This window comes from Herpailurus yagouaroundi, unplaced genomic scaffold, assembly GCF_014898765.1.
Source record: "Herpailurus yagouaroundi ecotype Mexico unplaced genomic scaffold, PumYag 203, whole genome shotgun sequence".
Lineage (NCBI taxonomy): Eukaryota > Metazoa > Chordata > Mammalia > Carnivora > Felidae > Herpailurus > Herpailurus yagouaroundi.
In genome coordinates this window covers 13,915,379-13,929,698 of record NW_024412434.1, presented here as the reverse complement: position 1 = coordinate 13,929,698, position 14,320 = coordinate 13,915,379, and the positions used below count along the sequence as shown (strand labels likewise).

The 14,320-nt window shown below is 36.8% G+C and overlaps 1 protein-coding gene across 1 annotated transcript in view; it reads right to left on the bottom strand.

Annotated features, from left to right (window-relative positions):
• Positions 1-14,320, bottom strand: part of DNAJC1 (DnaJ heat shock protein family (Hsp40) member C1) — a 225,763-nt gene that overhangs the window by 20,728 nt on the left and 190,715 nt on the right. Inside the window, exon 9 of the mRNA XM_040451250.1 lies at positions 8,217-8,336. Within this exon, the coding sequence (XP_040307184.1) occupies positions 8,217-8,336 (120 nt within the window). The remainder of the gene's footprint in view (positions 1-8,216; positions 8,337-14,320) is intronic.

Genomic DNA, 14,320 nt, shown 5'->3' with positions numbered 1-14,320 from the left:
GAAAGTGAGTAAGAAGAAGGAGATGATTACAGTGAAAGTTAAGATGGTAATCACCAAGAAGTATGACTGAGAGATTCAAGTGGCCGAAACTGCAAGATTCTATGAGAAGTCTACATCTGCATCTGGTCTGCAGAGGAGGAGGAGAAACAGGTAGAGGAATCCCTTGCTTCAAATGAGATTAGGGAGATGTGTAAAATGTAGGAAACAGAGCAAACTTCTGTAGAAAAGCACCATCCGAATAAGGCTGTAGCAGTACGAGCCATGAATCTGTTTAATGACAGTGCTAGGTCACATTTCTGCAAAATTCTCAAAAGGAGGCAAAAACAAGTGTCATTGGATAGGTTCCTTATTACAGTTTCATGAAAAGAAAAAGATTCCATTGAGCTAACAGATAGCAGTGATTCCATTAGTGATAGTGAAAGTCGTCCCACACGATAACCCTCCTCTCTCTTGTCTCCCTCACACTAGTCACAAAGGTTTTGCAGGTTAATTTGCTTATTTTTCCTTATATGTTGTATTTTTTTTTATTATTTTGTATTATGTTACAGTATTGTTATCATTTTTATAAGAACATTTTTGGGTTGTGGAACGAATCATCTGAGTTTCCATCATTTCTTATGGAGAAATTCACTTTGATATCCAAGTGCTTTGGATTACAAGAATGTTTCTGGAATGAATTATGCTCATAAACCAAGGTTTTACTGTATTGCGCTTTGGGTCTATTATATCACTGTGGGGTCTTGGGATTCCTGTTCATTGGGTTGGATCCTTGGATTCCATGTCTTTCTCTTTAAAATTTATTCAGCCTTTTTGTTTTTGTTTTGTTTTTGCTAGAGTACAATCGCAGGGAACTTTCTAAGAAGGAATAATCCTTAGATACTCCTTGCCTTATGTATTTAACTATCATATTTGGTCTGTTCTAGATTCAGAGCTATTTCTCCTCAGAACAGTGAAGGCATTGTTCCCTTGTGTCCCAAAACCTAGAGTTGCAAAGCAATTTGATGTCACTCTGGTTGGCCTTATTTGGATGTTTCTTCTCCCTAAAAGCTTTAAAGATCTTCTGTGTAATCTCAGCGTTCATAGAATTTCCCAGGAGCTTTTCCACGTATCCAACTTGACTTTGGACAGCTCTTACAAACTACTCTCTCTGGAAACTTCATTTCTGTTTACTGAATAATGTTCATGCATCTCTCATGTCTCTCTCTCTCTCTCACTGGAACTCCTTTTAATCAGGTTTGGACCTCTTGGACTGATTCCCTGTAGTTCTTATCTTTTCTATAATAGTTTAACATTTTTTAAGTTCTGCTTCACAGTAGATTTTCTTGATAACCTTCAACCATTCTACTTCATTTATTTGGATACTTATTTTGTCCTGATTTTTTTCCCCCACAACATCCTTTCCTTCCTCCTGTTTTATGAATTCAATACTTTCTTGACCCTCCAGATGTTAGAAGGCTAGTATAATTAATTCTAGAAGGTTGGTATAACCCTATCTAAAGATATCCAATTAACAAAACATATACATATATGCAAGAATCTTAAATTATTAACTAATCAAATCCAGGTTTTATTAAAGGAGAGTATTATATGACCAAGTAAAGTCTATCTTGGAAATACAAAGATCCTCATTAGATCATACGAGAAGAATTGTATGATCATGTCAATTTATGTCAAAAAAGTATTGTTAGAATTTCGTATCTACTCCCGAGCACAATTGTAATGAATTAGAATTAGAAAAACTGAATAAAATTTCCTCAGTGTAATAATATATCTCTTATATCAATGACTAATATTAAAATTAATGGCCAAACATTAGGTTTTTTTACTATAACGTTGAACAAGAAGTCTGCACTAATCACTATTACTGTAATATATTTCTCTGGAATAGCTACGTAATACAGTCAAATAAGAAATAAGATAAAAAAATGCCAAAGTATATGCAGATGATAGGACTGTCTATCCTAAAATTCTAACGAATTAACACAAACTCTATTTGAAATAAGACCACTATGTAAGGAGGCAATACACAAAAATCAGTGCTGTAGCACTTTTCACTTATTTGGCAAGCAATGATAAAAAACAAATAACAACATCTGGGGCACCTGGGTGGCTCAGTTGTTTAAGCTTCTGCCTTAATTTCCGCTCAAGTCAAAGTCTCGCGTTCGTGAGTTCGAGCCCAGTGTTGGGCTCTGCACTGGCAGTGCGGAGCCTGCTTGGGATTCTCTCCCTCCCTCTCTCTAAGAATAAGTAAACTTAAGGGGCGCCTGGGTGGGGCAGTCGGTTAAGCGTCCGACTTCAGCCAGGTCACGATCTCGCGGTCCATGGGTTCGAGCCCCGCGTCAGGTTCTGGGCTGATGGCTCAGAGCCTGGAGCCTGTTTCCGATTCTGTGTCTCCCTCTCTCTCTGCCCCTCCCCCATTCATGCTCTGTCTCTCTCTGTCCCAAAAATAAATAAACGTTGAAAAAAAATAAAAAAAAAAGAATAAACTTAAAAAAAAATAACATTCAGTGTTGGTAAGATTACGAGGAAGTGATCTCTCTCATATACTACCATTGGCATTGTGTATTGTTATAACCTCTCTGGAGCCCAATTTTAAAGCCATCAAAAGTCCTAAAAACATCCATATATATATATATTTTTAAGTTTACTTATTTAGAGAGAGAGAGAGAGAGTGTGTGTGTGTGTGTGAGTGGGGGAGGGGCAGAGAGAGAGAGAGAGAGAGAGAGAGAGAGAGAGAGAATCCCAAGCAGGCTCCGTGCTGTCACTGCAGAGCCTGACACAGGACTCAAACTCATGAACCATGAGATCATGATGTGAGCCAAAATCAAGAGTCAGATGCTCAACCAACTGAGCCACCCAGGTGCCCCAAAACATCCATAGCCTTGAACCAAGCAGCTCTACTTCTAGGAATACAAGCTACAAAAACACAAGTAAGTGGAAAGTAGAATGAAAAAAAAAAAAAAGACAATCCCGTAAAACAGCAAAAAAGGAAGCAATTTAAACGACAATCAGTATGATACTACTTAATTATATCAAAACAACAAAGCATTCTGTGTTTAGAAAAATGAAGTGTCATGAAAGGTAGCTCATGTTTCATAGTGAAGTGAAAAGGACAGGATACTGATTAATAGTGTTAAAATTATATATACTCATGCCTAGAGGAAGACTAAAGTCTAGAATTATATATGACAAATGTTTATAGAAATAATTTTTATTATGGCTGATGAGATAAATTTTTTTTGACTGTATATTTATTTTTTAAAGTTTGAGAGTGCGTGAGCACGAGTGGGGGAGGGGCAGAGAGAGTGAGAATCCCAAGCAGGCTCCACACTCTCAGCTCAGAGCCCCACGTGGGGCTCGATCCCACCATCTTGGCGTCCCTACCTAAGTGTACTTTTAAAAGTTTATTTTTTATACGAACATAGAGTTTTACCAAAAAAGGTCTAATGGTAAAAGTCTCCAGACATATTTAAAGTGTTCCTCAGGGGCGTCCGGGTGGCTCATTGGTTCAGCATCCGACTGTTGATTTTGGCTCAGGTCATGATCCCAGGGTCATGAAATCAAGCCCTACATCAGGCTCTGCACTCAGCATGGAGCCTGCTTGGGATTCTCTCTCTCCCTCTGCCCCTCTCCCCTGCCCGTGTGCTCTCTAAAATAAAAATAAAGTATTTTTCATACACACAGCAATAAACAACATTAAGTGGTGACAGGAACATATGAGATGAAGAACCAAACTATCTAGTGTTGCCTCAACTCTCTAGTAGTTGTGTCACCTAGAACAAAGGTCTCAGCAGCAGTTTACACAACTGTAAAATGGAGATGAATAATGGCTGCCTCTCTCTCTCCCCATGCTGTTGTGAAGGTCAAGTAAAATAAGGAGTGTTTAAATGTTTTAAAAATATAAAAGAGCATAAAGATGAATGAAGGAATAACCAATATTATCAGTTAAGACAGTTAAAAATGTTGGTTTGATCTCTTAACTGATTTTTGCAATGTTATGCTCATGTAGTGAATGTATAGTTTAGCCATCCTGTTCTGTGTGTGACGTTACTCAATGTTGAGACAGAAATGGTGACGTGGAATGCACATTTACACACCTTTGGCCCAGAAGCCATATTATAGAAAAAGTCTAACCAGGTCAGTAGACAGATTAAGCAACTAATTACGTAATTTTGTCTGATGGGACCCCAAAAGGTCCTATTACTGTCTTGTCTTTCCTTTAAACAGGCAATCAAGTTGCCTGAAACTCTTATTCCAATCATTCATATATTTGGGATAAGAACCTGAAGTCTCCTATTAAAATACGTGTGTGTGTTTGGTAACACATTAAATTATCGTCTATTAATATTAGTTTGAAAATTGGTTATTAAGTTAGCTAGTGACTCATGTAGCAGAAGAAAGGGATAAAGGCCCTATTCCTTTCTAAGATTCAAATGCCTTTAAAGGTCTTGAGGTTGGGAAGGTGAGGGGGGAGAGGGACCAGACGATGAGGTCAGGCCCAAACCAAGAGAAGTGTGCTAGGGCAGGAAGCCTGGTTCAGAGGGCAGGGTCGGGCCTGGTTAGTACTTGGATAGAAGAGGGCAGGGAAGCAGTCCTTGTGATCTTTACAACTCATGTAAGTCTAGCCTAACTCGAAAAGTAATGGCAGTAATATACTTGCCAAAATAATTACTATATATATTAAATACGTAATTACTATGTAGTATATATTTAATTCACTGATAAACTGTAAAGTTTATTTTCTATTGAATAAAATTCCACTTACATATTTTTAGAACAACTGCCATTACATACAAATCCCAAGAGTATCCCCTCTCTAGCTGTAGCTATATAAACACACTTGGGAATTTTATGATTTTTCCCTCCTCTTTTTTTTTCACGTGCACATGGGGATGCTTATCTAACTACACACCTCTTACCTCTCACTGTGGCACTAAGCTAATTATAAAAGTCTGTCTAAATCTATTCACCTGTTTTTTGTTTGGCTGCCTACCTGGGTCTTTTCCAAGCAGGCAGAAAATCTCCAATCAGTCTGTTATCACAACCAGAATGCAAGAGATTAGTGGCCACAGAGAGGCAGAATCAGTTTACATCCTTTCAGGCAAGAGAATGATATTACTTCACAAGCAAGAAATCTGAGGCTCCCTGACCTTAATTTAGAAAGCCTGCAGTTAATAATCACATTAAGGTTGGTTTTACGTGCCAGTTTTTGTTTTCTTTGTTGTTTTTACAATTTGAGTATCCTCTGTCATTATCAAAATTATCTGCTGAAAGGCATACATTCACGTTTAAATTACTTAATCTGTAATAAAGGAAGTCTTATACTTTTGATATATCTGAGTTAAAATACACTTTGCATTAATTTTTTACAAAGGCAATCACATTGCTTGTGTTTATCCAGAGTAGAATTTAGCAACTTGTTGACTGTGACAATTAATACACTGAAAACTCCTTTTTAAATTGAAGAATCAAATGGGTTTTTCATTGTAATCTGTCAATCCCAATAAAGAATATATAGATCCCACCAAGAGTACACTCTTGCCCCTCCCTGAAAAAAGGTCAATTGTCTCTTGAAGGAAAGAGAACTAAACCCGAAGCTACAAAGTTAGCAAAACAAAAAAATAAAAACGGGTCAAGGAACAGATGTGCAGACCAGGGAGAGTTGGCACAGGTGACTAGGTCAGTAAGAAGAGGTTCTGATGACAGCAAATTGAACTTGGGGTTGTCCCCATAATTAAATACTTAATGAAAACAAATCTAATTAACGCCATAAGCCAAAAAGAACTATAAGTGATCTTCTCAAGTATGGTCAACTTTCACTTGACATTGTACTGAAGGAACTGTATTAGCTCAACCTGCTTTAGCTGCTTCAATGTAATTCACTGTGTGTTCACTAAAATGAGTTATCTGTCTTCTGACACCTGCTCTCTTTTAGAGAGAGATTTGTGTGTGTTGAAGCGGGGCGGTTATGATGTGAAATGTGTAGTCCAGCTATGAAAATGACACAGAATGAAAATACTCACAGAATGAAAAAAAATGTACATGCTGTACTAGAAGAAAAGTTGGTTACAAGGGCATTTTTTGGTGCCAAAAAAGTTTGGGTTTACTAAAATATTTATTTTCAAGGTACTTTTGGTATTATGCAAATAGAATACTTGGAGGGAAAAAAAATTCCCAAAAGTCATGTTTGCTACTTCTATGGTAAAAGGAAAAATATCTATTGCAGACATGGATTCAGTCTCCCCTGGGTAAGTCTAGAAGAAAAACAATGGAAACATATGGGATGAATTTACAAAAGTTCGAAAAGATGTCTTTGCCTATACTAACACTGCACTAAGACTACTAGGTTATGTATAGATTTTCTAGATTTCTGATACTAATTAGCCATTCTCAAGGCTGTGTTGGTTACATCATGTCTGTTCTTAGCATTTAAACCTTCATCTCTCTTTTTAAAAACACATATACAAATTTAGCCAGATTTTAATGACAACAACTTAAAATATCGCTCTATTCAATTGCCTTTCTTGGGCATTTTTAACTATGAGGTCTCCCAGAAATCTTATTTAAAGGCAGTGCTGCCTTCAAAGGAGACACTAAATTAATGAAACATTCTTTCCCATTAAAACTAAAAGTTTAGGGCCCTTTTAAACCAGTTTGTTTTATAACTTTCTAAAAATTATTTCAGTAATTTTTATTAATCATTATATTAACAGTAGTTGTATAATTACAGGGTCATAGTATTTGAAACCCCAATAACTATGGAATATCTTTAATTTGGTCAGATATTTACTGATAAGGCATTATTAATTTATCTTTTACAAGCAACCTAGAAACAAGGTAATAAAATGCATAGCCCACTAGCATTCTTAGCAGAAGAAAAGGTATCCTTAAGGTTCTTCTCCAGTTACCTAAGATAATGGGTCTCCTCATGTAACACCAAGAAAAAAAAAAAATTGTTACAAGATACTAGAGCTATTTTTTCACATGATGAGACTTTGAAACCAAAATAATGCAAAACATCACATAAAAATTCAGTCTTTTAAATGTGATTTTTAAAAGACCTACATGGTAGTAAAAAATTCATATCTATAATTTAAAATTCTCAAAGCAGCTCCTATCCAAAGGGTAATAAATAAATAAATAAATAAAAAGATTGACGGTAATGTTTTGTAAGTTTGTTTATAAATTAAATAGTGGAAGCTCACTATGAAAAATAACTTTCAGCATTTATGTAACAAGCTGGGTTTTTTTTTGGGGGGGGGTAGTTGTGTTAATCATTTTGCAGGGTTTTAAAACTGTTCACTATCAAAAGACTCAAAGGTATACTAACAGAATTGAAAAGGGCACTTGAACTTTGCTTTCAGTAACCCCTGAAATATTTTAGGTGTATAGGGTTTATTTAAAGTAAACTTGATAAATTACTGATTTATATGGTAAAGAATATTTACTGTCATTTATGAAAATAAGGCTCATATTGGTAAAAATAAAAATTTTTCTGAATTTCTATTTAGTACATGTCAGGGACTGTGGTAGTTGCTTTTAGAAGATTCTCTGCCCTAAGTTTACTGAATAAAAAGCATCCAAAGTGTTAAATTCAAACCTTCCAGGCAAATACTTAGTCTTTTAAATGTTGGGTATAGGCAGTCATTCACCTATAGATTCATTCACACACATATGCATATTATATGTTATATATATTATATTATATATTTGTTCATATATATAATTTTGTTGTGGTTAAGCAACTTGTCAAAATGGATAGTAGGTACCATCCTTGAAATAAAAAGGCAAACATAAGAATATTGATGATTAAATTAATGCAAACCACCTGATTAAATACCTATAGCAATCTGTTCTTCAATGTTAAAAAGATCCAGCTGAAATTTAACTTCTCTAATTCTGATCAGTCTGAGAACTATCTTTTCCACAGCTAAAGGGGTCACTTTAAACACAAAAACCAGCATTGTTTTCTGTGGTTAGGTTACTGTAGCTTAAGTCTCTAAACACTAGAATTCCTCACACAGCTGTTAATTGTGGACCAGGGGACTGGCTGACATCTGCTTCTTGCTTATTTCGTTAATGGTTCACTTCCAGGTCCTAAAAGGATTGTAGCCTTTCTCCAAAGAGAATGTCGGATGCATCTATGTCTGTCTTCTACATAGTTGGCTTGTTCTGGTTTGTCACTCTCCATACAATGCAAATCTGAGTGAACTCACATCTGTCACCGATCGACCCAATTCGTGGGCAATCTTTTCCCATCGACCTGGGGTCCCTCCTGGGAACTTAACCATACTTCTTGTCAGCTGGCTGAGGTCCTCTTCTGTCCATTCAGGTGCCTGCAAAACATTATAGAAAAAGATAATTTAGAGAACGTTTGCCAAAACATTTAATAAGCCTGTAAAACAAACCACTGGCAATTTGTTTTCTACAAAAACAGTATTAACACGTGTCCAGTAGTTTAGATAAAGCTTTGAGTTGCATATTTAACATTAGAATGCAAAGCTCCAGCAGCCTTTTAAATTTTCCTATGTATACGAAATAAGAAAGCAGAAATATTGTGAAGTCAGGCTTTTGAAGACACTAAAAACAGCAGTTTTGCATTAAAGTAGGAACGACTCTCAAAGACTATGAAATGCATTGTGTGTCACTGCTGCTCTCACAGATGCCTCATGTAAGGTCACTATAAAAGGTCTTCAAGTTTTAAGAAAAATTATACTTTGAAGAAAACAAAACACCTTATAAGCGAAGATGAAAAGGTGAACAAGCAAATGTGCTGATTTAGAATCAGAACTGAGACAAAGATAGTTTTTGTTCATTCTGTGTAACACTATTTCATTCTAAACATCGTGCATTTCCAAAAAGTTTAGCTTCTCAAACGCTAGCGTTTTAATAAACTTGGAACAGAAATAAAATGAGACATGCCTACAACCAAGACTTAAACCATTTCAAGTCCAAGCAAAGCAACACTTCATTTCTGAGAAGGTAAATAGCTTCTAAAAGTTGATCTGTTAAAGCGAGTTACAAAATAACCAAAAGATTATAAAATCTTTTTTCCAAAAGCAAAAATTCTAAGAGCAAGCATATTCTCTGCATTTTATCAGCACTACTACTTGGTCAAACCTAAAGCTGAGCAAAGCAAAAGAACCTATCACTGAGTAACAAATAACCACGTTACAGTTATTTTACATGAGATTTTAGCACGAAACTACTCCCTCCCAGAGGCTGCAGCCACTCTGGTATTAAACAATACTCTAGGAGTCAGCAGAGAAATGGAGGAAGCCCACCTTATTTTCCTTAATTAAAAAGAAAGAAACAAGAAAGAAGGGAACCTTGGAGACAAATACCTTTTCTAATCACCATTTCCGATAATGAACAGCATACATCAGGCCGTTTGCATTACAGAACCGTCAGCACAGAACAACAGTCAGAGGTGAGTGACCCCAGGGACGATCTCCACAGCTACAGCAAAGCTTCTCCCTGACACTAATCCTCGCTGTCATTCTCCCACTGTGCTCTAACCGCACTGACATCCGCCTGCCTCACTGCAAGCTTAACGGGGCCCTTCCTGACTTTTTACTGTCTCCCCCAATCAATGGTTCAAGCGTGCTCTTTTCACCATGTCCAAACGGCAGCTTCACTCGTAATCAAAGCGCACTGCCCCTGTTAAAGGGCTTTCCGAAAGGCTCTCCCATTTGCATTCATTTGCAAAGCAAACTACTTTTATTCACTTTGTTCTGCTATCAAGAATGTTCCCTGAAGCAGATAAATTGGCATAAATACAACCTGCCACTTAAGAGTCAGGAAATAATAGCCAATAGTAGGGAGGATTTTATCAATCATTCTATTTTGTATCCACTAAAAGCTGAAAGCCTCAAACATATTCATCAGTACAATCCGTACGATACAGGCATAAATTCACTTCTATAAAAAGGTAGCCCACATAGGGTATGGTCAGAATTTCTTTGATATTTAATGAATATCAGAAATCTAATGCTCCTTATCAGATAATTTGGAAATTTACACTGAAGCTTTTTTCTTCTTGCTTGTTTTTCCCTTTATTTAGGGGAAAAATTCATACTCAGATATTAGAGGGACATAACTGGATTTTCAAGGAAATACTTTTCTTTCTAAAAAGCCGAAACATTAATAAAGTAATTCTTTAAAATAATTTCAATTTTTAGTAGATTGGCTTTCCAAATATGCTGCATATATGGACAATGGGCATTAAAAATCAATCAGATTTTAATTCTTTGTTAATAAGATGAGTCTAAAAGAACAGTGCCACTTTTTTTTTTCCCTGGGAAGGGAAAATTTTAAGTATTTGGACTGGTATTCTGAAAAATCATCTACTGCTAGGACAGTCTTTCCCTTTAGTTTCCTGGTTATTTCATGGCTGTGATTTTTTTCATTATTAATACAAAAAAACTGGTCGATAATAACTAGGCCCATAATCTGAAATCTTTGAAAGAATCCTTTTAGCAATTCATTATTCTCTCTCCTACAGCTGTAAGGCACTTTGGTGAATGTGTAATTCCTCGGCAATAGTTAGTTGTGTCTTTAGAAGCAACTGAGCCTACTGTGACCCAGCTCCTACAGCAGCCGTGAGGGTGGCCGTGGTGTGAATGTATTCTCCTTGTTCTAATCTGGAGCCAACTGTAGCTGTGAAAGTCAAATGAATGCATACGCATACTGCTTTGCCACTTAAAACCATGTGTGTCCAATATTACTGAGACACCGGGCCAAAAATTCATCTCCACAGTAAAGTAATGGAAGATACCACATGGTGTGGGGACAGCTGTTGTGACTACACCAGCATTCCAATTTTGCATCAGAAAGCCCCACTCTGGGACTAAATCTCCATACTGAATAAAAAATAAAAAGTAAGTTTTCAAATTATTCGCGATTTTTATGTAATGATCCCCAAATAGATCTCCTAAAGTAAGAGCTCATAGGAAAATTTAAATTGTATTCCCAAATAATATCCCTTTGGGATAGATTTTTGTCGTAAAGCCACATATGTTCAAAGATTTGATGCCTTTGAAAATCCTTACTATTCTTGGGGGATAGGAGTTGGAAGCTAGAGAGGAAAAGCACACTCTATGTTTTGAGTAACTCATATGCACCTTCCCCCTCACAGCTGCAGACCATCAAATGTTAATTACCAAGTATCGTGCAATTTATTTGGTACTGAAACGTAGGGCCAAATTAAAAGAAATTTATATGGGCTTATTTATTATATTTTCCTATTGTAAGGACAAAAGATCCATTTCTATCTAATAGTAAAACTCACTAATGAATATTTCTATCCACATGACCTACTAATGACCATTATTTACATAACTAGAAAAGTTACAATTTTGTATTCAACAGTTTGTAGTAGATTCAACTCAATTCATAAATTCTCGGAAATTTTACCTAAGAAATAATGTCCTTGTAAATACCATCACCCAGTTAAAATATCAGATATTATCAGATCTCATAATGTATACCTAGTAATATGGATGGCAAATCTAATAATCTACCTTCCAAATCCACATTCTATACTGACTTTGTGTTTCAGAATGTATATTTGACTTTCACCTATACAGTTTTCCTTTCCAACTTAAAAATTGAGCATTTACGTGCTCTTGACTATATATGTGGATAAATTGTATGTAAAGGAAAAAACCCAGGGGTGCCTGGGTGTCTCAGTCAGTTAAGCTTCTGACTTCGGCTCATCGTTCTTGAGTTCGAGCCTCACATCAGGCTCTGTGCTGACAGCTTGGAGCCTGCTTTGGATTCTGTGTCTCCTTCTCTCTACCCTACCCCGCTTGTACTCTCTCTCTCTCAAAAATAAATATTAAAAAAAAAATTAAAAGCTTATCTCTTCAAATGTTTTTTCACTCTTAGGAAGTGAAACTCTTCTTTACAGAAAAGCTTGTAACTCATCCCAAACTGTTGTTCTAAGGCTGTGACCCTTTACCAGTAATCGCTTCATGTCGTGCCCAGAAAGGTCTCCTCATCTATGATTTAGCTACCTTCCCAGAAAGAGGTCTCCTCTGGACCAGCAATCCTAAAGTGTGATCCACGTGCTGGTGCCAGCCTGCAACCAGTTTGTCACCAATCCATGACCAAGTAAGTCCAGAAACTTCGGGTACGGATTAGAAACAGCAAATTGACGCTGCTGCAACAACCAAGTATGTGAGCAGTAAACTCTTCTTTTAAACAATATAAGATGGTGAGATGTTGTCAGACTACCATGATGGGTCACGTGAAGTGTGGGCACAATAGGACTACAGATGGGTCAGCAACAGATGGAAAGAAAAATATTCTACACCTGGTTCTTTACTACAGATAGTTTGAGAAACTTTGCTCAAGACCATGCATACAGTTCAAATTTCTTTTTACCTCCTTTTGGGGGAAGCAACAGTAAATAAATCCCTCTTGAGAAACGGACACAAGGATGTCTGATCCTTTAAAAACTATTTTACGCCACTAAGTGTTGTGGTGATTTGACACACAGTGAACGATGACACTCTGGGATTACTCTGGGATAGGAAACAGCAAATTGCAAAGGGCTTGCGGCAGGAGCATGTCCAGGATGCTTGAGGAATAGTGAGATGAGCAGGGAAGCTGGAGCAAAGCAAGCAAAGGGGGCAGGGAGAGGAGAGGAGGCCAGAGAGGTAAGAAGATAAAATCATATAAGGACTGAGAGGCCACTGCAAGGACTCTAGCTCATTTACTCTGCATGATACATAAAGCTACTGGAGGGATAGTTTTAAACTGAGGTATAATTACAGACATTATATTAGTTTCAGGTGTACAACACAATGATTTGATGGGTTGGAACTGCATGGGTCCCCTTATACACGGATTTTTTTTTTAATACAGTACAGTCCTATAACTGTATTTTCTTTTCCTTATGATTTTAATAACATTTGTTCTCTAGTTAGTTAAGTTTTTGGGGAGTCAAGTTATAAGTGGGTTTTCAACTGAGCACAAGGTGGGGGTGAGTGGGTTGGCACCCCAATCCCCATGTTGTTCAGGAGTCAACTGTATTAAGAAATGATCACGGTAAGTCTAGTAACGTTTGTCACCATATATAGTTACAGTATTTTGTTTTCTTGTGATGAGAACTTTAAAGATGTACTCTTAGTAACTTTCAAATATGCAATACAGTATTAATTATAGTTGTCATGCTATAAATTACATCCCAGGGCTTATTTCTTTCTTTATATGAAAAATATTTTTTTAAGATTATTTCTTTATCTTTGCGGGGAAGAGGGGCAGAGAGACAGGGAGAGAGAATTCCAAGCAGGCTCCTTGCTGTCAGCGCAGACCTGACACAGGGCTCAAACCCACGAACCGGGAGATCATGACATGAGTCAAAACCAAGAGTTAGATGCTTAACTAAGTCCCCCAGGACTTATTTTATAACTGGAAGTTTGTACCTTTTGATCTTCTTCAGCCATTTCACCTACTCCCTACCCTCCCCCTCTGGCAACAACCAATCTGTTCTCTGTATCTATGAGCTTTGTTTTGTTCTGTTTTAGCTTCCAATATAGATGCGATCATATGGTACTTGCCTTACTCTGATTTATTTCACTTAGCATAATGCCCTCAAGGTCTGTCCATGTCATAAATGGCAAGACTTCCTTTTTTTAGTGACTAAATAATATTTTCTTGTGTGTGTCTATGTGTGTATCATATTTTCTTTATCCATTCATCTGTCAATGGACACTTGTGTTGTTTCCGTGTCTTGGCTATTGTAAATAATACTGCAGTAAATGTGGAGGTGCATATATTTTTGAGTTAGCGTTTTCATTTTCCTTCAGATAAATAACCCAGAAGTGGAATTGCTGGATCATACAGTGGTTCGACTTTTAATTTCTTGAGGAATCTCCATTCTGTTTTCCATCGTGGCTGCACCAATTTACCTTCCCGCCAACAGTGCCCACAAAGGTTCCCTTTCCTTCACATCCTTGCCAACATGTGTTATTTCTTTGTCTTTTTGATACTACTCATTCTAACAAGTGTGAGGTGATATCTCATTGTGGTTTTGATTTGCATTTTCCTGATGATGAGTGATGTTGAGCATCTTTTCATGTACGTATTGGCCATCTACAGGTCTTCCTGGAAAAATGTCTATTTAGATCCTCTGTCCATTTTTTAATCATTGTTTTTCTGCTATTGAGTTGTATTGAGTTCTTTAATGTTTTGGATCAGATATCGAATTGCAAATATTTTCTCCCATTCAGTGGATTAGTTTGATGTAGTCCTACTTGTTTATTTTTGTTTTTGTTGCCTTTACTTTTAGTGTCAGCTCAGTTTGGCCTGCTCT